This window comes from Microcebus murinus, chromosome 1, assembly GCF_040939455.1.
Source record: "Microcebus murinus isolate Inina chromosome 1, M.murinus_Inina_mat1.0, whole genome shotgun sequence".
NCBI classification, from domain to species: Eukaryota; Metazoa; Chordata; class Mammalia; order Primates; family Cheirogaleidae; genus Microcebus; species Microcebus murinus.
The window spans coordinates 157705075-157730433 of record NC_134104.1 but is presented as its reverse complement, the minus strand read 5'-3'; the positions used below and the strand labels follow the sequence as shown (position 1 = coordinate 157730433).

General features: G+C 38.6%; 1 protein-coding gene and 1 pseudogene across 42 annotated transcripts in view; both read left to right on the top strand.

The window, feature by feature from the left end:
• The window catches only part of PBRM1 (polybromo 1), a 129163-nt gene that overhangs the window by 70025 nt on the left and 33779 nt on the right, over window positions 1-25359 (top strand). For 29 of the 42 annotated variants that reach the window (XM_076008375.1, XM_076008407.1, XM_076008396.1 and 26 more), the window contains 5 exons: window positions 439-650; window positions 16205-16390; window positions 17952-18109; window positions 18734-18997; window positions 24818-24963. In XM_076008375.1, the coding sequence (XP_075864490.1) occupies window positions 439-650; window positions 16205-16390; window positions 17952-18109; window positions 18734-18997; window positions 24818-24963 (966 nt within the window). The remainder of the gene's footprint in view (window positions 1-438; window positions 651-16204; window positions 16391-17951; window positions 18110-18733; window positions 18998-24817; window positions 24964-25359) is intronic. The other 13 variants (XM_012771534.2, XM_076008409.1, XM_012771548.2 and 10 more) reach the window with 1 other exon arrangement.
• LOC105875083 (small ribosomal subunit protein uS10-like) lies at window positions 9231-13403 on the top strand (annotated as a pseudogene).

Genomic DNA, 25359 nt, shown 5'->3' with positions numbered 1-25359 from the left:
ATAGCCTAAATCTTTTCTTAGTACTTTATGCTATGTTGTTCTGCATTAAGAGAGAGTAAAAATTAATCTAAAGATTAGATGTAAGTGTTGGACATAGTGTGGAGCCTGGGTACAGTTCTTAATTCTGGCAACCATCTTCTGTTGCTAGAATTAGATGTGCTCTATATCTCCAAGGGAAAATGCTTAAGGCCTTTCCTTTTATGTGAGCTATGCAAGGAATGAGAAAAGGGAACTGGCAGGAATTAGGCTTACCCTAGTAAAATGACACCTCAGATTCTGCTTTAGCAAACTTCAAGAAGATACCCTTCATAAAACTGTACAGAAACACCATTATACCTATTAACATATTAAAGAAGCATTTAATAGAATTTAGCGTATAATTGAGGTGTTTAAACAAAACAGCTTATGTGTCAATGGATACTCTTGATGCTGTTACAGGACAGATTCTGAAATATATGAGGATGCCGTAGAACTTCAGCAATTTTTTATTAAAATTCGTGATGAACTCTGCAAAAATGGAGAGATCCTTCTTTCACCAGCACTCAGCTATACCACAAAACATTTGCATAATGATGTGGAAAAAGAGAAAAAGGAAAAATTGCCCAAAGAAATAGAGGAAGATAAACTAAAACGAGAAGAAGAAAAAAGAGGTTGGTTTCTTTTCATTTTATTAAATATGAAGAAATATTATATTCTGTTCTAGCTGGTCTCATAATTAGCTATGGAACAGAGTCCTGTTTTTGTGAATGAAGACTCGGGGTGTTGACTATTTCATAGTAGGCACGATGAGATGGAATTGCTTTGTATCATTATCAGTTTGATCACCAGACTGGAAAAGATTGAAAGTTGCCTGTGACACAGCTGTTATTCTAATATTCTGGGAACAGAGTCAGTTAATTCACAAGTGTGGAAGCTTAATGCCTCTTCATACTATTGGTAGATAAAAACCTAAGGGGCCTAGCTGGGGCTAGAAAGAATTCTCAAATTCCATAAAGTTTCTGCCACATCATCTAGTAGCACTGCTTTCCTCTTACATACTCTGGGCCAAATAGCTGATATTGTGGTTGAACCACATACCTAGGAGAAAAGTTTTATTGTTATCATGTCATCCCAAAAATGTTACTTTGAGTCACTTGCCTGAATTTAGAAATATTTTAATAACAGAAACTTTTTTTTGAGACAGTGTCTCAGACTCCCAAGTAGCTGGGACTACAGGTGTGTGCCACCATGCTTGGCTAATTTTTCCTATTTTTAGTAGAGACAGTGTCTCACTCTTGCTCAAGCTGGTCTTGATTTCCTGACCTCAAGCAATCCTCCCATCTTGGTCTACTCACATGAGCCACCGCACCTGGCCAAGAACTTTTTTTTTCCACAAGTTTGATCATTTCTGATAAAGTTCGAGTTTACATAGATTCCTAGAATATGTGCTTTCCAAAAGTTATGTTAATCTTTAGCATCAAATCTCCATAGGTTTTTTTCCTTAGGCGAGAAAACAAAATAAATTTGAAGCAAAATACATTTGAAGCAAATTCTTGTAAGCAATGACATATCCAAAAAAAGAAGATAAAGGAATCTGGTTATTGAAAATAGTAATTTTGCCAGCATAGGGCTGACTGCAGAAATCAGCAGCTTCACTCCCATAGAGAATGTACTCATTCAGGATGGTGAATGTCTATGTGGGGCATGGCAGTAGAGAGTCTGTGTCTTTGCTAGCTGGAAATGGTTGATGTAGAAATGTGTGGAGTAAAGCTGCAGCTTTGCTGTCCTGGGCTGATGGTCTAGGTTAAGGAATATCCTGAAAAAGAGAGAGCTATAGAAGTGCTGAGATAAGCTCTCCACACATTCCCAGCCGACTAGAAAACCATGCAGGTAGAGGGGGAGATGCAAAAGAACTGGTGAAAAACAAAACCCAAAGGATACTTGAAAATAGGCTGCAAATTTGAATGCATCCCCCAATCTATACACAGATTCATTAACAGAGGGCAAATCCTTATAGGCTTGAGGTGTTTGAGTACAACGTTCACCTGAATTATTGACTGACTGCTAGCTGTGCAGACATAGATGCAAGCCCTAGTGTTAAATCTTTTATATACCTATAATGGGAGTCCTAGAGGAAAGAAGAGAAAAAGGGAGAAAAAAAGATTTGAAGACATAATAAATAATAGCTGAAAACATCTCAAATTTGACTAAAAACATTAACCTACATCTCCAAGAATTCCAAGTAAGATAAACACAAAGAAAACCACATTTAGATACATCATAATCAGAATGCTATAAGAGAAAATCTTGAAAGCAGCAAATGGACCCACATATAAGAAAACAATAATATGATTAATAACTGACTTTTCATATGAAATAATGGCGACTAAAAGGCAGTGAAATGATATTCAGTCTATTAAAAGAAAAAAAATGAACCAAGATTAGTATATCCAATGAATCTGTTGTTTTAAAGTGAAATTTAAATAAAGACATTCCCAGATAGACAAAAACTGAGAGAATTCACAGCTGGCAGTCTTGTCCTATAAGAAGGACTAAAGTAAGGAGCTTCAGGCCAAAAGAAAATGACACCAAATGGTAAATCAAATCCATAAGAAGAACTGAAGAGCATTGGAAATGGCAAATATGTGGATAAATGTACAAGATTGTGTGTGTCTCACTCATTACTCCTTTCTCAGTAATTGACAGAACAACTAGACCAAAAATTAGTAAATATATAGAAGACATAAATATCATTGTGAACCAGCTGGCTTAACTGACATGTTGAACACTATACAGGCATACCTTGTTTTATCATGCTTTGCAAATAGTGTGTTTTTTAACAAATTGAAAGTTTTTGGCATCCCTGCATGGAGCAAGTCGTTTCATTTAATTGTCATTATAGCTGTTATGGTGATCTGTAATCAGTTATCTTCTGTAACTGTTACTATTGCAGTTATTTTGGAATGCCACGAACTGCACCCATATAAGACAATGAACTTAATCGACATAAGTTATTTGTGTTCTGACTGCTCCATCAACCAGCTGTTCTCCAGTCTCTCTCTCCTCAGGCCTCCCTGAGTGACCTCTAAGTATTATAGTGAAAGGAAGAGTCACACGTCTCTCACTTTAAATCAAAAGCTGGAAATGATTAAGCTTAGTGAAGAAAGCATGTCAAAAGCTGAGATAGGCCAAAAGCTAGGGCTCTTGTGCCAAACATTTAACCATGTTTGTCTGTGCAAAGGAAAAGTTCTTGAAGGAAATTCAAGATACTATATAAATGAACACACAAATGATAAGAAAGCAAAACAGACCTTGCTGGTAGGAAGAAAGTTTTAGTAGTCTGGATCAAATCAGTCACAAGTTTGGCTTAAACCAAAGCCTATTCCAGAACAAGGCCATAACTCTTGTCAGTTCTATGAAGGCTGAGACAGGTGATGAAGCTATAGAAGAAAAATTTGAAGCTAGCAAAAGGTTGATGTAATGAAAGAAGTAATCTCCATGATATAAAAGTACACAGTGAAGCAGTAAATGCTGATGTAGAAGCTGCAGCAAGTTGTCTGAAGATCTAGCTAAGATAATTTATGAAGGTGGCTATACAAACAAATTTTCAATGTTGATGAAACAGCCTTCTGTTGGAAAAAGATGCCATCTAGGATTTTCATAGCTGCAGAGGAGAAGTAAGTAGCTTCAAAGAGTAGGCTAATTCTCTTATTAGGGGCTAATGCAACTGATGTCTTTAAGTTGAAGTCAGTGCTCATTTAACCATTCTGAAAATCATGGGGCCTTTAATAATTAATGCTAAATCTACTCTGCCTGTGCTCTATAAATGGAACAACAAAGCCTGGAGGACAGCACAGCTGTTTACAGCGTGGTTTACTGAATATTTTAAGCCCATTATTGAGACCTGCTCAGTGATTTCTTTTAACTTTTCAGTGTTGCAAAAGTGATACTTGCTCAGTAGAAACTGTACTTTGAGTAACCATACAACCATTCTGTTTTTCACTTTCAGTACAGTATTCAATAAATTACATGGGATATTCAACACTTGATTATAAAATAGTCCTTGTGTTAGATGGTTTTGCCCAACTGTAGGCTAATGTAAGTATTCTAAGCATGTTTAAGATAGGGTAGGCCAAACTTTGCTATAAAGTAGGTTAAATGTATTAAATGCATTTTTGACTTATGATAAGTCAAAGGGCATCTATAGGTATTTCTAGCCACAAAAGAACTGCAGTGTGCTTAGGATCATCCTATGTCCAATTTTATGAATATTAAAAGATAATCAAGGCTGCACATGGTGGCTCACATCTGTAATCCTAGCACTTTGGGAAGCCTAGGAGGGAAGATCATTTGAGGTCAGGAGTTCAAGACCAGCCTGAGTGAGACCCTGTCTCTACCAAAAGTAGAAAAAATTAGCTGGGTGTGGTGGCATGCACCTATATTCCCAGCTACTCTGGAAGCTGAGGCAGGAGGATTGCTTGAGCCCAGGAGTTTGAGGTTGCAGTGAGCTATGATGATGCCACTGTATTCTAGCCAGGGTGACATAGTGAAACACTGTCTCAAAAAAAAAAAAAGTTATCAAAACATCAGAAAGTTGGATAGTGATTGTGTATGTCAAATCAGCCCTGTCTGTCTTTAAGTCTTAGGAGGATTCTTAACAACAACCTGAGGGACATTAAGGGAAGCTAGAAGATCTCACATACTCTTGTTGTTATTTTTTATTGTTTTTTATTTTTTTATTTATTTATTTTTTTTGAGACAGAGTCTCACTTTGTTGTCCAGGCTAGAGTGAATGTCATGGCATCAGCCTAGCTCACAGCAACCTCCAACTCCTGGGCTCAGGCAATCCTCCTGCCTCAGCCTCCCGAGTAGCTGGGACTGCAGGCACGCGACACCATGCCCGGCTAATGTTTTTCTATATATATTAGTTGGCCAATTAATTTCTTTCTATTTATAGTAGAGATGGGGTCTCACTCTTGCTCAGGCTGGTTTTTTTTTTTTTTTTTTTTTTTTTTTTTTTTGAGACAGAGTCTCGCTTTGTTGCCCAGGCTAGAGTGAGTGCCGTGGCGTCAGCCTAGCTCACAGCAACCTCAAACTCCTGGGCTCGAGTGATCCTTCTGCCTCAGCCTCCCGGGTAGCTGGGACTACAGGCATGCGCCACCATGCCCAGCTAATTTTTTTTTATATATATATCAGTTGGCCAATTAATTTCTTTCTATTTATAGTAGAGACGGGGTCTCGCTCTTGCTCAGGCTGGTTTTGAACTCCTGACCTTGAGCAATCCGCCCGCCTCGGCCTCCCAAGAGCTAGGATTACAGGCGTGAGCCACAGCGCCCGGCCAGCTCAGGCTGGTTTTGAACTCCTGACCTCGAGCGATCCTCCCGCCTCAGCCTCCCAGAGTGCTAGGATTACAGGCATGAGCCACCGCGCCCAGCCTCTTATTTTTATTAAATACCAGAAGTCCTCATACACGGTAAATAAGGATAAAACAACATAGAGAACTTTCAGTTAAATAGGAAAGATTGTACACAAATGTTTACTCCTAAAACACCTCTAAAATGATGGAAAGGGAATTTTAAAACAACATAAAAAGACAAACACATTGGCCTGGCATTATATAAATGGTGCTTTATTTAACAGAATACCTGTGGAGGAAATAAAGCACACTTGATGTAAGATAAAAGAAAGGAAAGGAAATCAATGAAAGAGGAGATCGTGGCAGTTGAAATTTGGGAGCTAAAAATGGATGGATAAGTTGCTAACACTGGCTGCAGTATCAGCAGTGGATGAAGACCTTAAGCAGGACAAATCCTGTTTTAGACCAGCACAGGGATTAGACCAGCCAGTACTTCCAAAAATTGAGATGCATGTGGGACTGAAAACAGGAGGATTAGAAAAAGTCTAAAAGGAGTTGAGCCGGGCATGGTAGCATGTAACTATAGACCTACCTACTCAGGAGGCTGAAGTGGGAGGATTGCTTGAGCCCAGGAGTTCAAGCCCAGCCTGGGCAATATAGGGAGGTCTTGTCTCTTAAAAAAAAATAAAATGAGTTGAGCTTCCAGATCACTGCCTCAGCCCTTCCTGTGACTGTTCCTCTTAAAGCATCTAAATTCAGGAATGTGAAGCAGACCTAAGGGGTGGGAGTAAAGTACTGAAAAGGAAGATTAAGTGAAAGGATTTATACTACATCGTGAGATCCTTTGGCCCTCCCAGCTATTTAGCTTCTAGAATATTGGTTGCTAGGCTTATAGTTCCAGGGCAGGAAGGAGATTTTCTCTTGAGAAATGGACCACGCAATGAGAAAAAAACTAAAAATAATAACATCTGGAGGTCTCTTTTGAAACTCATCAGCTAGCCAGCCTTTTTAGTGTCTCACTGTTAAATAGGAGCAGTTATTTGTTTAAATAGGATTCAATATTTAAGGAAAATCCCTAAAATGTTAAAGTTTTTTTTTTTTTTTTTTTTTTTTTTTTTGCTCAAGAAACTGAAATCTAAGTTTTTTTTTTTTTAAACCTAAGCTAAAATTTAAATCTTCTGCACATGACATCTTCTGGCATCTGTAAAATAAGAACAGAAGACTATTAAAATGAACATTCACAGAACAAAAATTTTCTTTGGTAATTAAAAATATGTTCACAGTCATGACCAGCCTGGGCAACATAATAAGATCCCATCTCTATATAAAATTTAAACATTAGCCAGACATGGTGGCATATACCTATACTCCTAGCTACTCAAGAGGCTGAAGCAGGAGAATCAGTTGAGCCCAGGCACTTGAAGCAGCAGTGAGCTATAATTGTGCTTTGTTGCCCAGGCTAGAGTGAGTGCCGTGGCGTCAGCCTAGCTCACAGCAACCTCAAACTCCTGGGCTCAAGCAATCCTGCTGCCTCACCCTCCCGAGTAGCTGGGACTACAGGCATGCACCACCATGCCCAGCTAATTTTTTCTATGTATATTAGTTGGCCAATTAATTTCTTTCTATTTATAGTAGAGACGGGGTCTCGCTCTTGCTCAGGGTGGTTTTGAACTCCTGACCTCGACCAATCTGCCCACCTTGGCCTCCCAGACTGCTAGGATTAGAGGTGTGAGCCACCACGCCCGGCCAACACTGTCTCTTAAAAAAAAAATTAATGGCAAACCCACTCAGAGAGAAAATATTCACAAATTATGTGTCTAATAAGAGTCTATTATCCAGAATATATAAAGAACTTCAACAAAAAAAAGACAACTCAATCCAAAAACAGGCAAAGGATTTCAATAGACATTTCTCTTAAGAAATTATATTACACAAGTGGCCGATAAGTAAATGAAAAGATGTTAAACATCATTAATCATTAGAAAACTTGCAAATCAGAACCATGAGATACCACTTGCACACTCTTAGCATGGCTATTATTAAAAAATAAATAAATAACAAGCGTTGATGAAGATATGGAGAAATTGGAATCCTCATACATTGCTGGTCTGAATGTAAAGTGGTACGGCCTCTATGGAATACAATTTGGTGGTTCCTCAAAAAGCTGATTATTGGATTACCATGTGATTCACCAATTCCAATCCTAGGTATATATCCAAAGGAAATAAAAGCAGGAACGTAAAGAGATATTTGTATTATATATCCATGTCTATAGGAGCATTATTTGTGATAGCCAAAAGGCAGAAATAGCCTAAGTGTCCACCAACAGATGAATGGATAAACACAGTGTGGTATATTCAAAGTGATGTCTGTCAGTAAGATAGCCAACTAGAAGCCCCTAATGCTCATAGCCCTCACAAAGACAGCCAGAAAAATGTATAAGCAACTTCATTTTAACAAAGTAACTGAAGGAGAATGCCAGAGCATATGAGAGGAGTAACAAATGTTGGTGAACACAGAAACTCAGTATGGCCACATAAAGAACAGAAGAAAACACCAAGCTGCCACCACCCATCCCCCAACTAGGATCAGCTGAGAACCATGGGAACTTCTCCCTACAGCAAGGAGATAAGCAAAAGAATCCCATCAACCTCCATAAATATTTTGGACACTTACCAACCATGGCTGGTGTCTCCTGAAGTCATCAAATGCACTAAACCCAGCTGAGGGAGCTACCTGGACACCCTATAGTTGTGCTCCCTCTAGAGAAGGAGCCAACACTATGCCATATTTGAATTGGAACTATGGCTAGAGTATGTCTTGCTCCAAGGCTAGTAGCCACAGCTCCCCTTCATCACTGAGGCTAAACTGCCACAGAACCACCCCAGCCTGGTGGCCCATCATCCCTAAGCCAAGGTTTGAGCAGCTGTTACACCCTCCTCTGTGGGGCTAAGCAGAACTAGAGCCATTCCATCTACCTGTGTCCCTACCCCCTCAGGCCAGAGCTGGAGTGACACCCTGCCTCCTGGGAAAACAATATGTTGGCTACTCCGAGCAGTCACACTTCCCTGATGCCTACACTGAAGCAGTTCCCTGCATCCCAGGGAAATGGTGCCTGAGCCACCCAGAACAGTCATCATCCTCGGGCCTGACCTGAAGCGACATATCACTCACTAGAGAATCAGTCTCCTGGCCAAGCTGAGCAGCTATGCATCACAGGGCTAAGTTGATGTAGTATTCTGTGTCCCAGGGAAATAGCAGTGGCTGAGCTGAGACACCCAACTTTATAGGCCAAACAACTTGATTACCCTGCTTCCCTGGAGCTAGACTAGCCCACTAGAGTCTGAGCTGCCGAGACATCCCTCTCCCTGGGGAGTGGAGTCATTGCTGTGTTTTTTCTGCTGCACCCCCCTCACACCCTCCAGGGCTGAAATGACAGCTGTGTTCTTCCCTGCTGGGATACTGGCTGCCGTTTAACCTGGACTTACAGAGTCTTGGATACTGACAAGCCCCACAATCCCATGCTCTAGTGCCACTAATACATCCCCTGGACCCAAGTTGCCACTGAGCCCTTTTGGTTCAGATTTCTGAATTGCAGTCATACCCTCCACCCCATAGGTAGAATCACAGCTACAACCTGGCCCTCGGGACTCAAGATACTAGAGAGTACCTCAGAGTCACAGAGTCTAGGCTCTGTGTGCAACCTACATCCAGCCCTACCACAGAGAGAAAATCTACACTCCCAAACCCAGGTGCCACAATAGGTTCGTGAGACCTTGAGCCCAACCCTGGACCCATAGCTGTTCTGAACACCTGCTTCTGGATCCTAGCTGCTCATAGGCCATATTATCAGACCTGACAACAAGAGTGTTCCTCTTGGCTAAGTCTCTTCCTTATGAATAGCCTATACCGCTGCTGCCACAAATGTCTCCAGGCCTTTGAGGCACCCACAGTTATTGCTGACACTGAATCAGCTGTAGAAGCTGCATGGAGACTATACCATTGCACCTATCGAGAAACAGAGTTAACGCATCCTTCCCAGTGCCACAGTAAAAGCCCAACTGCAAGTGAAAGTCTTTACAAATGCTACTCTAGAAAGTTTGGAAGAGGCAATTGTTATACCACATGTAGACATCAGTGCCGGAAACCCAGGAAAAGCAAGGAGGTATGACACCACTACAGGAAAACAATCTCTCTAGTAACAGACCCCAGTGAAAAGGAAGTTACTGTATTGCCAGAAAAAGAATTCAAAATAATGATCTTAAGGAAACTCAGTGAAATACAAGAAAATACAGATAGGTGATTAAACAAAATCAGGATAACTACATAAACAAGAAATTCAACGAGATAGAAATTTTTAAAAGCCAAACAGAAGTTCTGCAGCAGAATTCAATGAATAACAAATACAGCAGAGAGCTTCAACAACAGTCTTGGTCATGCTGAAGAAAGAATCTTTGAACTTGAAGATAAGTCTTTTGAAACTACCCAGGAGAAAAAAAAAGAAATAAGAATGATAAAGAATAAAGAAAGTCTGTTAGACTTATGGGACACCATTTAGCAAACAAGTATTTGCTTTATGAATGTTCCCAAAGGAGAAGAGAAAAGAAGAGGCATAGAAAACCTACTTAATGAAATAATAGCTGAAAACTTTGCAAGTCTGGCGAGAGATATAGACATCCATCCACATCCAGAAAACTCAGAAGTCCCTGAATAGATTCAACACATAGGGATCCTCCTCAGGACAAATTATAGTCCCACAGTCAAAAGGCAAAGACAAAATTTTGAAAACTACAAGAGAAAAGCATCAAGTCACATATTAGGGAATCACCACTAGACTAATAACAGATTTCTCTGCTAAAACCTTACAGGCCCAGGAGAAAATGGGATGATATATTCAGAGCACTGAATGAAAATATTGCCATCCAAGAATACTGTATTCAAAAGTTATCCTTGAAAAATAAAGTAGAAATAAAATCTTTCCCAGATAAGTATAAAACTGAGGGAATTCATCACCACTAGACCAGCCTTACAAGAATTATTCAAGGAAGTCCTATGTCTGAAAACAAAAAAATGATAATCACTATCACGAAAACATGCAACAGTATAAAATTGACAGGTGGAAGAGATATGTAAAGGAGAAAGAAAGGAAACCTTATCACTACAGAAAACCATCAAACCACAATAATAAGAGAAAAAGAAAAGAACAAAGTATACAAAACAACCAGAAAACAATTAACAAAATGACTGGAGTAAGTCTTCACCTATCAGGAATAACCTTGAAAGTAAGCAGATTAAATTCCTCAATTTAAAAATGTAGGCTGGCTGAATGGATTAAAAACAACATATGCTACCTATAAGAAACTTGATCTGTAAAGACACATATAGACTGAAAGTTAAGGGATGCAAATTCCATGCAAACAGAAACCAGAAGTGAGCAGGAATAGCTATACTTAATTAAATAAAACGGACTTTAAGTTAAAAACTAAAATGACACAAAAAAGATTATTTGTATAATGATAAAGGGGTCAGTTCAACTGGAGAATATAACAATTATATGTGCATCTAGCGCCAGAGCACCCAAATATATAAAGCAAATATTATTAAATCTAAAGGTAAAGATTGATGCCAGTACAATAACATTTACAGAATATTTCGTACAACACTGCAGAATACACATTCTTTTCATTAGCACATGGAACATTTTCCAGGGTAGACCATGTGTTAGACCACAAAACAATTCTCAACAAATTTAAGAGAATTGAAATTATACCAAATATTTTTTCTGACCACAATGGAATAAAACTAGGTATCAATAATGAGGAACTTTTAAAATTGTACAAATACATGAAAATTAAGCAACATGTGCCTGAACAGCCAGTGGGTCAGTGAAGAAATTAAGAAGAAAATTGAAAAATTTCTGAAACAAATGTAAGTACAGCTTTTCAAGGAAGACACACTCGCAGATGCAGCGGAGGCATGTTATGCCCCCTCCTGCTCCTGACTCACTGCTGTTCACTCTCACTAAGGAACAAGTTGGTCAGGAAACTGTGCTGCAGTTTTGGCTTTTAAAAATACCAGAAAAACACCCGTGGAGCCAGAGGTGGTGATTCACCTAATTAGAATCACGATAACCAGCCACAACATGAAATCTCTGGAGAGGGTGTATGCTGCCTTGATTAGAGGCACAAAGGAAAAGAACCACAAAGTGAAAGTACCAATTCCGATGCCTACCACTACTTTGAAAATCACTACAAGAAAAACTCCTTGTGGTGAAGGTTCTAAGACTTGGGACCACTTCCAAATGAAAATCCAAAAGCAACTCATTGACTTGCATAGTCCTTCTGAGATTGTTAAGCAGATTACTTCTATCAGTATTGCTTGCGCCAGGAGTTGAGGTTGAAGTCACCATTGCAGATGCTTAAGTCAACTGTTTTAATAAACTGATTACCATTAGTTAAAAAAAAAACATGTAAGTAGGAACACAACACACCAAAACCTATGGGATATAGCAAAAGCAGTATGAAGAGGGAATTTTATAGAAATAAATACCTACATTAAAAAATAGTTATCAGATAACAAAGATGCCTCTTAAGGCACTAGAAAAGCAAGTACAAACCAAACCGAAAATTAGTAGAAGGAAAGAAATAATAAAATTCAGAGCAGAAACAAGCAAAACTGGTTTTGTTTATTTTATAATAATATAAGAAAGATATCTTAAGAAGATAAACAAAATTGACAAACCACTGGCTAGACCAACCACACACAAAAAGACCCAAGTAAATAAAATCGGAAATGAAAAAGGAGACATAACAACTGACACCACAGAAATACAAAAGAGTATCGGAGACTATTACAAACAAGTATATATCAGCAAATTAGAAAACCTAGCAGAAATGGATAAATTCTGGGATACATAAATCCTACCAAGATTGAACCAAGAAGAAATAGAAAACCTGAACAGATCAGTAACAAGAATGAGATTCAGTCTGTAATGAAAAATCTGCTATTAAGAAAAAGCTCAGTGGACCTGAAGCCTCCACTGATAAATTCTACCAAACATTAAATCATAATTAATACCAGTTACTTCTCTCACTCTTCCAGAAAATTGAAGAGGGGAATTCTTCCAAACTCATTCTACATGGCCAACATTACACTGATATCAGAACCAAATAAGAACACAACAAAAAAGGAAAACTATAGGCCAATATTCCTAACATACATAGATGCAAAATTCATCATCAAAGTACTAGCAAACGAAACCCCAAAGCACATTTAAAAAGATCATTCACTTAGCTTGCATGTAGGGTTAAAAAAAAATCATCATGATCAATGGGACTTATCCGGGGATGCAAGGATGGTTCAACATAATGCATATAAATAAGATATATCAACCACACCAATACAGTGAAGGACAAAAGGCATATGATCATCTCAGTAGACACTGGAAAAGCATTTGGTAAAATTCAACATCCCTTCCTGATAAAAATTCTCAACAAGTTATAGAAGGAACGTACCTCAACCGAATGAAGGCCATATGACAAACACACAGCCCACATCATACTGAATGGGCAAAAGTTGAAAATTTTTTTCTCTCTGATCTGGAACAAGACAAGGATGCCCACTCTTACCATTTTTATTCAACGTAGTGCCGGAAGTCCTAACCAGAGCATTATACATTTTATACGTGTATCAAAATATCACACTACCCCATAAATATGTACAATTATGTGTCAATTAAAAATAATAAAAGCAAAAACAGTGGTATATCCCAACAATGGAATATTATTTACCCATAAAAAGGAATGAAATGCTGATACATACTACATGGATTAACCTTAAAAACATTATGCTAAGTGAAATAAGCCAGACAGAAAAGGAAAATATATGATTGCACTTCTCTGAAGTATCTAGAATAGACAAATTCGTAGAGACATATAGTAGAATAGAGGTTACCAGGGGCAGGGGAGACTCTGTCTCAAAATAAAAAAAGAATATAAAGTTGAAGAACTCTCCCAGGAAGTAGAACAGCAGCAAATAGAAATAAAGGAAGAAAAAGATAACTAAAAGATCGGCCCAGTGGGAGGGGGGAGGGGGGCGGGTATATACATACATAGTGAGTGAGATGTGCACCATCTGGGGGATGGTCATGATGGAGACTCAGACTTTTGGGGGGAGGGGGGGAAATGGGCATTTATTGAAACCTTAAAATCTGTACCCCCATAATATACCAAAATAAAAAAAATAATTAAAAAAAAAAAAAAACTCATTGCAAATACTTTATCTAAGTGACAAAAAAAAAAAAAAAAAAAATCGGCCCAGGAGGCCCAGAGTCCAAATAACTATAAGACATAATTCCACTAAGCTTTATCATATAACAAAGATCCCCTTTCCTTCACTTACAATAACATCTTTTTTTTTTTTTTTTTTTCCCCAGGCTAGAGTAAGTGCCATGACATCAGCCTAGCTCATAGCAACCTCAAACCTCTGGGCTCAAGCGATCCTACTCTCTCCGCCTCCCCAGTAGCAGGGACTACAGGCACACGCCACCATGCCCGGCTAATTTTATATTTAAATATATATATATATTAGTTGGCCAATTCATTTCTTTCTATTTATAGTAGAGATGGGGTCTCGCTCTTGCTTAGGCTGGTTTTGAACTCCTGACCTCAAACAATCCACCCGCCTTGGCCTCCCAGAGTGCTAGGATTACAGGCATGTGCTAGGATTACAGGCGTGTCCTTTTTTTTTTTTTTTTTTTTTTTTTTTGAGACACAGTCTCACTCTGTTGCCATGGGTAGAGTGCAATGATGTCAGCACACCTCACTGCAACCTCAAACTCCTGGGCTCAAGCCATCCTCCTGCCTCAGCCTCACAAGTAGCTGGGATTACAGGTGTGCCCACAACATGAGCCTAGTTTTTTTCTATTTTAATAGAGGTGGAGGTCTCACTCTTGCTCAGGTTGGTCTCAAACTCATGAGCTCAAGCAATCCTCCTGCCTTGGACTCTCAGAGTGCTAGGATTACAGGCATGAGCCACCGCGCCTGGCCCAACAACCTTCTCGTTTCTTTCTGAGTCTTCCACTTGACAATTCTTTACTGTCCTTTTTTTTACTAGCAGTGTATTTAAAGCAATACAGGCTTTTTCTATCATATTTCTCAAAATTCTTCCAGTCCTTGTTCACTGCCCAATTCCAAAGTCCCTTCCATATTTTTTGGTATTTGTTATAGTGGCACACCGGTAACAGGTACCTACATCTCATCTAAATATCATCAGCTCAGAAGTCCCAAATCTCATCATCTAAATCATCTAAACTTAAGTGTATGGGTGAAGCTCTGGGTATGACCCATCCTTGGACACAGTTCTTTTCTCTGTGTGGACCTGTAAAACTTAGCAAACAATTTCTCTGCTCTTAAAATACAATGAGACGGACCGGGCGTGGTGGCTCACGCCTGTAATCCTAGCACTCTGGGAGGCCACGGCGGGCGGATTGCTTGACGAGGTCAAGAGTTTGAAACCAGCCTGAGCAGACCCCATCTCTACTAAAAATAGAAAGAAATTTATTGACCAACTAAAAATATATATAGAAAAAATTAGCTGGGCATGGTGGCGCATGCCTGTAGTCCCAGCTGCTTGGAAGGCTGAGGCAGTAGGATCACTTGAGCCCTCAAGATTGAGGTTGCTATGAGCTAGGCTGATGCCATGGCACTCACTCTAGCCTGGGCAACAAAGTGAGACTGTGTCTCAAAAAGAAAAAAAAAAATACAATGAGACATGCATGGAATAATAGACATGCATGGTTATAGATATTTCTATTCAAAAGGGGACAAGAAAGATAAAGTGTCACCAATTCCAAGCAATTTTGATATCCAGCTGGGCAGGCTTCATTTGGTTTCTAGGCCTGGGAACAATCCTCTGCAGCTTGACACTGTCCTCTGAATCATCCTTTTTCAAGAAAGCACATATTTGCAATTGAGTAATTTTATCATTTAGTTCCCTGTCTCTAGAATTTTGGGTGTTGGACAGCCTTCTTTCATTTTGTACTCTCTCTGGCCCTTTCAGTCCACCTGACAGTGTTTCTGCTGGAATTATAATACCAGTATTAGGGAATGAAGAAACAGACCCCTTGTAGCCAAACAGTGAGAGACTTAAGTTGGTATAGCCTTTTGGAGATATATTTGGAATATGCATTTTAATAACATTTAAAAGGCTTATTTCTAGCTCTTCCATTTATGGGAAATTATCCTAAGTAAGTAATCAAAGATGTGGGCTAAGATTTGTCATAAAAAAAGAAAAAGAAACGTAGAATATTTGCAAAGGATGGTTTATACGAGAACCATTAAAAAGTCTGATTTAACAAAAATAAAAGTCATATTGAAAAGCATTTAATCTCAGGGGAAATGCTCATGATATATTAAATATACATATATGTTGTTTATATTGTATGGTAAACATATTCCATATTTTCTCAATTCTAAGACTCCATTATATCATATCCATGTAATAACTGTTAGAAAACCAAACAAATTCAGAAGCATTAAGATGGAGAGGAAGTATATCAAAAATTATCTCTAGAATTACATGATTTATAATTAACTTATTTTCTTTATGTCTTTCTGTATTATCTAAAATGACCATATTCCATGTTTCCTTTGATTACTTATCTATTTAAATTAATAGCAATTGGTTGTAATTCAAAAACACAGTTTGAGGTAGAGGCTATTAGTAATGTGAAGGTCATACTATTTTTGCTGATTTTTGCCTTTGAATGAAAAGAATTAAGTGTATTTGTGTATTGTTTGAATCCTACCTCTGACTCTAATATCCCTTTAGTGAATACTTTTTTTTTTCCTTTTTTTTTTTTAACCTAAGAAGCAGAAAAGAGTGAAGATTCTTCTGGTACTGCAGGCCTCTCAGGCTTACATCGCACATACAGCCAGGACTGCAGCTTTAAGAACAGCATGTACCATGTTGGAGATTACGTCTATGTGGAACCTGCAGAAGCCAACCTACAACCACACATAGTCTGTATTGAGAGACTGTGGGAAGACTCAGCTGGTAAGTTTGCTTTAAATCAAAGGGCAGATTGGTAAGATGTGCCTATTTTACTCCTTCTTGCTCCTCAGGGAAGAAAATTTTAACTCAGACATTTTATGCCTTCCAACAGTAATTGTTCAATATATGAATAAGTATAATTAAGCACCCACTCCATATGGAAAACATAGTGTCTACCATTATTGGGCAGTGTCACAATTGAGTCAAAAGAAATACAAGTTCTTAAAGTTGAGATTTTTTCATTCAACTGATATTTATTAAAAACACAATTTGGGGGCGGGCATGGTGGCTTAGGCCTGTAATCCTAGCACTCTGGGAGGCCGAGGTGGGCGGATCCCTCAAGGTCAGGAGTTCAAAACCAGCCTGAGCAAGAGCGAGACCCTGTCTCTACTAAAAATAGAAACAAATTAATTGGACAACTAAAAATATATAGAAAAAAATTAGCCGGGCACGGTAGCACATGCCTGTAGTCCCAGCTACTCGGGAGGCTGAGGCAGAAGGATTGCTTGAGCCCAGGAGTTTGAAGTTGCTGTGAGCTAGGCTGATGCCATGGCACTCTAGCCCGAGCAACAGAGTGAGACTGTGTCTCAAAAAAATAAAAAAAAAAAAGGTTTCCTAGAACAGTTGAGACATGTAGAATGAATAGAAGTTAATGAAGCCAGTCTGGGCATGGTGACAGATGTCTATAATCCTAGTACTTTGGGAGGCCAAGGTGGGAAGATTACTTGAGGCCAAGAGTTTGAGGCCAGCCTGAACAGTAGGGAGACCTACCCCTACAAAAAGCAAAAAAATTAGGCAGGCGTAGTGGTGTGTACCTGTAGTCCCAGCTCCTCAGGAGGTGGAGGCAGGAGGATCACTTGAGCCCAGGATTTTGAGGTTGCAGTGAGCTATGATGACGTCAGTATACTCTAACCCAGGCAACATAGTGAAACCCTGTCTCAAATAAAAAACCAAAAAACAGAAAAATTAATGAAGCCAAAAGCAGGTAGAAATGTGAGCCAGGCGGTCCAGTTTTTTTAGCTGCCAATCATGTCTAATACTTTTGAATACCTTTGCCTAAGTGCTAAATAATGTCCTTCAGTATGTCTGTATCCTTACTAAAGCACACAACTCTAGATGTGTATTCACTGGAGCAGAGTGGACCAGGTCTTATCGCCTTCATTCCTCATTCTATATGTTATATCTTTTAACACAAGGGAGTAAGTATCATTTTTAAGGCCTCATTATACTTCATTATTTTAAAATGTTATTTATTCTAAGATATTAAGAAACTGGCCTAAAAAGCAGCGTGCTAAGTTCAGACCATGGCAAAATGGCTTAATGGAATATTTCCTAATTTTGCAGAGAATGCAGAGGCAGGCAAGGTAGCATGCACCTATAGTCCCAGCTCCTTGGAAGTCTGAGGTGGGAGGATTGCTTGAGCCCAGGAGTTTGAGTCCATCCTGGGCAACATAGCAAAACCGCACCCCATCTATTAAAAAAATAGAATGTGTGATTTCTTTTAATGATGATTCTCTCTCTCTGTCTCTCTCTCTCTCTCTTTCTCTTTCTTTCTCTTTTTGAGGTGAAAAATGGTTGTATGGCTGTTGGTTTTATCGGCCAAATGAAACATTCCACCTGGCTACGCGAAAATTTCTAGAAAAAGAAGTTTTTAAGAGTGACTATTACAATAAAGTTCCTGTTAGTAAAATTCTAGGCAAATGTGTGGTCATGTTTGTCAAGGTAAGAAATTCACTAACCCCAAAAGTATTACTCATTCCCTGGGAATAAAATTTTAAAACACAAAAATCAGTATTTACAAAATTAGGAACTCTGTTTTAAACTGGTTTTTTAAGCTGTATCTATATAGCTATATATAAAGATTTAGGAAGAAATTAACCTGAATATGGTTGTGAAAGACTATTTACCGTCCACACTGTTAAGGTATATACAGTTAGCTTAAGTTGCCAAGCTAATTGTTATGAATGTTATTGTCTGAAGGATAATCATAAATTGTCAGTTTTGTTTTTTGGTATTTAGGTATGCTTTTTGTGTCTGTCTTATATACATAGCCCTGTCCAAAGCTTTAAGGAGCAGTATAGTTATATGAAATATTAATATATTTACAAAGAGAAGTGGTAAGCTGAATAGAACTATTCGTAAGTTAAAGGGTATGTATTTAATAAGTCTATTCTGTAGCCAAGGAAATATTCCTAGATCTCTAGCCACTTATCATTTATTGTTAACTGCCAGAAAGTCTAATCAGTTTAGCTTTTGTTTGGTTGTTAGTTGGTATTAGCTTTTGTGTTTTTTTGGTTGTGGTTTTCAGAAAATTCACCTAACTGGTTTTGTTCTTATGCCCCCCAGGAATACTTTAAATTATGCCCAGAAAACTTTCGAGATGAGGATGTTTTTGTTTGTGAATCACGGTATTCTGCCAAAACTAAATCTTTTAAGAAAATTAAACTGTGGACCATGCCCGTCAGTTCAGTTAGGTTTGTCCCTCGAGATGTGCCCCTGCCTGTGGTCCGTGTGGCCTCTGTATTTGCAAATGCAGATAAAGGGGATGATGAGAAGAATACAGACAACTCAGAAGACAGTCGAGCTGAAGATAATTTTAACTTGGAAAAGGTATGTAGAGGGTAGCCACACAGAAAAGAATTTTTTGTCCAAAATATCTATTCCAGAAAATAAATGAATAATTTATTCAGAATTAGAAAAAAAGTAACAATATAAAACCTTAGCCATTTAGAAAAGGCAGAAACTACAAAGGAGGGAAAGACATTAATACTTAGAAAACAGTATGATGGAATTTAAAAGTAAGACAGGAGGTGGCTCACTGGGAGGCCGAGGTGGGCGGATTGCTCAAGGTCAGTAGTTTGAAACCAGCCTGAGCAAGAGCGAGACCCTGTCTCTACTATAAATAGAAAGAAATCAATTGGCCAACTAGTATATACAGAAAAAATTAGCCAGGCATGGTGGTACATGCCTGTAGTCCCAGCTACTTGGGAGGCTGAGGCAGGAGGATCACTTGAGCCCAGGAGTTTGAGGTTGTAGTGGGCTATGATCATGCCACTACACTAGCCCAGGCAACAGAGTGAGACCCTATTTGAAATATAAGAGCTAATTCTTTGACAAATCCAAGGAAAAAAACTATCAGCTAACTTAATAAAGGGAAAAGAAGGGGTTAAGCTCAGACACACAAAATGTGGAAGAAATCTAAAGACTGTACATTTCTGCTGCTAAATTTGAAAGCCTGAATAAAATGAACAATTTTCTAGGATATTATAAATTACTGAAATGGAATCAAGAAGAGATATAAAACATGTAAGTGGACAACAACATGAGAAAATTGAAAAAGTTCAAAGAGCTAATGCCAAAGAGTACTGAGATCAAATAGCTCCATAGGTGAATTCTTTATAACCCTTTAAGGGACCTATAATCATAATGCTGTTTCAGAACATGGGGAACAAAGAAAACTTCCTGGTTCATTTCACAAAGCCAAAATAATCTTGATTCCACAAACTGACAAAATAAAAATATAAATGAGCCCATAAGTGAGCTTAGTCTCATTTATGAATATTAACGCAAAATTTACTTGGAAAAAATATTTTTTAAGTGAAATCAAATTTGTTCTTTAAGAACAACTTGACCAGCGGGGCACCATGGCTGATGCCTGTAATTCTAACACTCTGGGGAGCCAAGGAGGGAGGATCCCTTGAGATCAGGAGTTCAAAACCAGCCTGAGCAAGAGTGAAACCCTGTCTCTACTAAAATTAGAAAAAATTAGCTGGGAGGCTGGAGGCTGAGGCGGGAGGATTGCTTGAGCCCAGGAGTCTTAGGTTGCTGTGAGCTAGGTTAACACCAGGGCACTTACTCTAGCCTGCGCAACAGAGTGAGACTCTGTTTAAAAAAAAAAAAAAAAAAAAAGAACATGACTGAGAATGGGGGAGTTCATTCTAGGAATGCAAGGATTGTTGAAAATTAGGAAAATCTTCACAGTTTATTATCTTACTAGAACACAGGAAAAATATCAAGTCTTTAGTTGGATATTTCCTCAGTGTGGTTTTTAAAATGATATTTGTATCTTGAGCCTAAAGGCTGTAAAACAAATTCCCTTTTAAAGTTATATCCTGGACAAAGGTATTTTTTGTACTGCCATTAGCTAATATTTTTCTGAAAGTAGCCAATGTAGTTAGATAAACAAAAGCAGTGAAAATATTGACACTAAAGAAGCAAGATTATTTTTTGCAGATAACGGGGGGAAATTAACTAAAATCCTTTAGGAAACAGAAAATTCAGCAAGTAGAAATTTCAAAATTCATCTACAATAATTTATAAGACTTTTAAAAGTAAAGGAGGTAAGCCGGGCTCAGTGGCTCACGCCTGTAATCCTAGCACTCTGGAAGGCCGAGGCGGGAGGCTCAATCAAGGTCAGGAGTTAGAAACCAGCCTGAGCAAGAGCGAGACCTCATCTCTACTAAACATAGAAACAAATTAATTGGCCAACTAAAAATACATATAAAAAATTAGCCGGGCATGGTGGTACATGCCTATAGTCCCGGCTACTCGGGCTGCTGAGGCAGGAGGATTGCTTGAGCCTAGGAGTTTGAGGTTGCTGTGAACTAGGCTGATGCCACAACACTAATCTAGCCTGGGCAACAGAGTGAGACTTTGTCAAAAAAAAACCTCTAAGGGGAAAACGTCAGTCTACTGAAGGACATAAAAGACTTGAATAAATTATTTTTGAAACTTGACAAAATTATTCTAGCATTTTTATTAAGAATTAATGTATACACTCACCAGAAAAGAAGGGGGGAATAAAGAATATTGAAGAGAACTTTGCCATGCCAAATATTATTACATTTTATAAAATTACATTTAAAAAACAAAATTGAGGTACCAGCTCAGGACTATTCAATGGAAGGGATAGGCTTTTCACAATTAAATCCAAGCATAAATGGTTAGTGAATATAAAAGTGGTATTTCAGTGAACAAGGAGAGAATGGAATCAAATGATACTGGAAAAACTGGTAGCCATTCGGGGAAAAAAACACCTAGATTCTCCCTTGCTTCATATTCCAAAATAAGACAGAAACATTGAGAAAAAGAAACAGTAAGAGTTGCTGACATAAGGACATTTGTTATTAATGTTTATCCATAATTGCTTTTCAGTAATAAGTTTGAAATGGAGGAGACTTTTCTGTGCATAATACAAAACCCAGTAACCATAAAAGGAAAAAATTGATCATTTTATTGATTTACAATTGAAAATATCATTCAATGATAGGTTAATAAAACAGCCTGAGGACTACTGTTTCTAATATAAGAAGAGTTCTTTGAAATCTAGAGTGGAAAGCAGCACTAGAAAAATGGGCAAAGCACCAAACATAATTTACAGAGTGAAGGCAGCCAAAAAACATAAGAAAATGTGTTAATTAACCTAATAATTTTTTAGAATCTCGAATAGATTGCCAAGTGTTCAAAAGACGGATAATACATCTACAGGTATGGGGCCACACACTCTTATCCAGGGGTCCTCAAACTTTTTAAATGGGGCCAGTTCACTGTCCTTCAGATAGTTGGAGAGTACGCATTGTGGGCCCCGAACGAGTCGGCTGCTAAGCAGGACAGGCAGTGGAGGCAAAAACACCCTGTGGGCTCCATAAATGTGCTAGGCAGCCTGCATGTGACCTTCGGGCCTTAATTTGAGGATGGTTGCTCTTATCTCCTGTTGGTGGCATTCCATTGCCTCTGATTCAGCAGTCTGATAGCAAGGAATGTGCTCCAATGGTAACACTCCACAGTGCTCCAAAAAGGATTCCCTGCAAAAGGTGATATCAGTGTTTATAAAAGTGAAACCCTAGACTAAATTCAAATGTTTGTGAATGGGAATTGAAGAAGCTGTCATACATTCATATAATTCAATACTGTGCAGCCAGTGAAAGGAATAAAGTAGATCTATATGTATAGTAACATTGAAAAATTTCCAAGATATATGGAAAAGGGATACATTACTATTTAACAGGTTGCAGCATGATGGGTTGTATTCTCACCATTATTCAATAAAACCAAACTGCCACCACCATACCACCCTGCGTGTGCTCAATCTTGTCTGATTCTGGAAACTAAACAGAGTTGGGCCTGGTTGTTTATTTGGACAGGATCTACCTTCTACCTGGAATATCGGGTGTTGTAGGCTTAAAGGAGAAAAATAGTATGTTTACATGTATGAATGTGAAAACAAAACTGGGTGATGTCAAAGGGTTGGATCACAGAAAACTTTCATTCTGAAGGTATTTTTAAAATACCATACATTTTAGTGTTGTAACACTGTTGTGTTAGAAAAGGAGCTTGGGAAAGGATGTGACAATTTTTTATCTTTTATGTTTTGCCAGTATGTGTGGAATTTGTAGAATTTTTTTTTTTAAGAGATAGGGTCTTACTCTATCACCCAGGCTGAATTGCAGTGGTGTGATCATAGCTCACTGGAATCTCAACTCTTGGGCTTAAGCAATCCTCCTGCCTCAGTCCCCAAGTTCCAAGCAGTACAGGCATGCCCCACCACTCCCAGCTAGTTTTTTGTGTGTGTTTTCTTTTTTATTTTTATAGTGATAGGGTCTAGCTATGTTGTCCAGTCTAGTCTTGAATCTTATCTCAAGAAATTTTCCCACCTCAGCCTTCCAAAGTGCTGGAATTACAGGTGTGAGCCACCTCGCTCAGCCAGGATCAGTAGTTGTAAAAGAAATGGAAATAGCAATGGAAGCCAGCATGAGAATTAGCTTAGATTTGTTGTCCAGTATTTTTAAGTCCCCAGGGTCCTGTCTGATAATGAGTTACTTGGATTTTTTGGTCTCATATCTTTATTTTAATAATAAGACAAGGCATTCCAGGAACTTTTTAAAAGATTAACTTTAGAACAGAATCCATTCCTAAAAGAAAAATATATTCTTAATTTCAGGGGTTTTGTTTGTTTGTTTGTTTGTTTGTTTGTTTGTTTGTTTGTTTGTTTGTTTGTTTTACAGCTTCCATTCCTTCAGGTGCCCCAGTATGTATGCAGGACCTTTCTCTTTTTTTTTTTTTTTTCTTTTTGAGACAGAGTCTTGCTTTGTTGCCCAGGCTAGAGTGAGTGCCTTGGCATCAGCCTAGCTCACAGCAACCTCAAACTCCTGGGCTCAAGCGATCCTTCTGCCTCAGCCTCCCGAGTAGCTGGGACTACAGGCATGCGCCACCATGCCCGGCTAATTTTTTCTATATATATTAGTTGGCCAATTAATTTTTTTCTATTTATAGTAGAGATGGGGTCTCGCTCTTGCTCAGGGTGGTTTCGAACTCCTGACCTTGAGCAATCCGCCCTCCTTGGCCTCCCAGAGTGCTAGGATTACAGGCAGGCGTGAGCCACCGCGCCGGCCAGGACCTTTCTCATTCTTAAGGATTTTCCAAGAAGATTATTTTAGTACCACATTTCAAGTAATAAAGATCAGGCCATTAAATTATTTGGACATCCTAAAGGAGACTTTTTTTTAAGTGTGAAGTTTCAAATATTCTCAGACAGGGAGATGCAATAGAGAATTAAGGGGTTTTGGAGTTTCCTTATGTTTTTATGTTTTGGAGTTAATATATTTAAAATATCTAGTTCTATACCCATTATCTATTAGGTTCTCAGTATCTTTACCATCTTTACATTTATCAGAGTATCTGTTTTCTTTTTCTTTTTTTAGCTGGGACCATAAAACAACAATAACAATGTTTATTAAGTGTTTTTCATAAGTCAGGCATTGTTCTATGTACTTAAGCATGGATTATGTCAGTTAAGCTTCCTAACAACTCCATCTGGTGGTCACGCTATCATTATCCTCATTTTACAGAGGAGGAAATTAAGGCATAAGAGGTCAAGTAATTTGCCCAACATCACAGCAGCTAGTAGGTGACAGACTCCTTAATTTATTCACAGAGTGTGTGCGTTTGTCACAGAGGCTGGATGTGCCTTTCCATGTTAGAATAAATTAAAATTGTGTAATTTTAAAATATGTCCGTTTTTAATGTTACGATATCAAGGGAGCTCAGTGACTGTGGTGAAGAGAAAGCTTGTGTAGAATTTGCTCTTTATAGTAATGCATGAATGAGTCTACTTTTAAATGCAGATAAGTCTTCAGCATATTTTTTTCTAAAGGCTTTCGTAATGAGGGAAGAAAGCAGAGAATAAAAGCATCTTGGGGTAACATTTTATGAAAATTAACTAGAAATTTAAAATAGGCACAATACTTGTTAAGACTTAGTTTGATTTCAGCAACCTAATTTTTTGGTTTTCTAACCTATGTCAAAGCTTCTGTGTGTGGTGGTTTTTTCTTTTAAGTTAATGCAAAGGAAAGTCGGCTTTTTTCCCCTTATCTTCTCTATCTACTCTTTGACTGTCAGCTACCTTTCTTCAACCAGTTTCCTTTACCACAGGACAAAGAAGATGTCCCTGTGGAAATGTCCAATGGTGAACCAGGTTGTCACTACTTTGAGCAGCTTCGTTACAATGACATGTGGCTTAAAGTTGGCGACTGTGTCTTCATCAAATCCCATGGCCTGGTGCGCCCTCGTGTGGGCAGGTGAGTATCATTGAAGTAGGGAAGATGAGATTGGGTGGGAGAGATTTGGAGCCAATAGAAATTCATCACTCTTAGGATGAAGACGAAAGGCCTTCCCCTGGCAACTTCTCCAGCTTTCTCTCCTACAATACTTCACCCACTTTTACCTCTAACAACATATTCTTCTTTAAATTACTCCCGGGCTCTTTTATTTTCTTCTCCCACCATTTACTACTGAGCTCTCAGCTCAGAAATCTCCCTGCATACTTAATATGGTAAACTCCTTTAACTTAAATTTGAAATGGCACTTCCTTAAAAGGCGGTCTTGGCCGGGCGCTGTGGCTCACGCCTGTAATCCTAGCTCTTGGGAGGCCGAGGCGGGCGGATTGCTCAAGGTCAGGAGTTCAAAACCAGCCT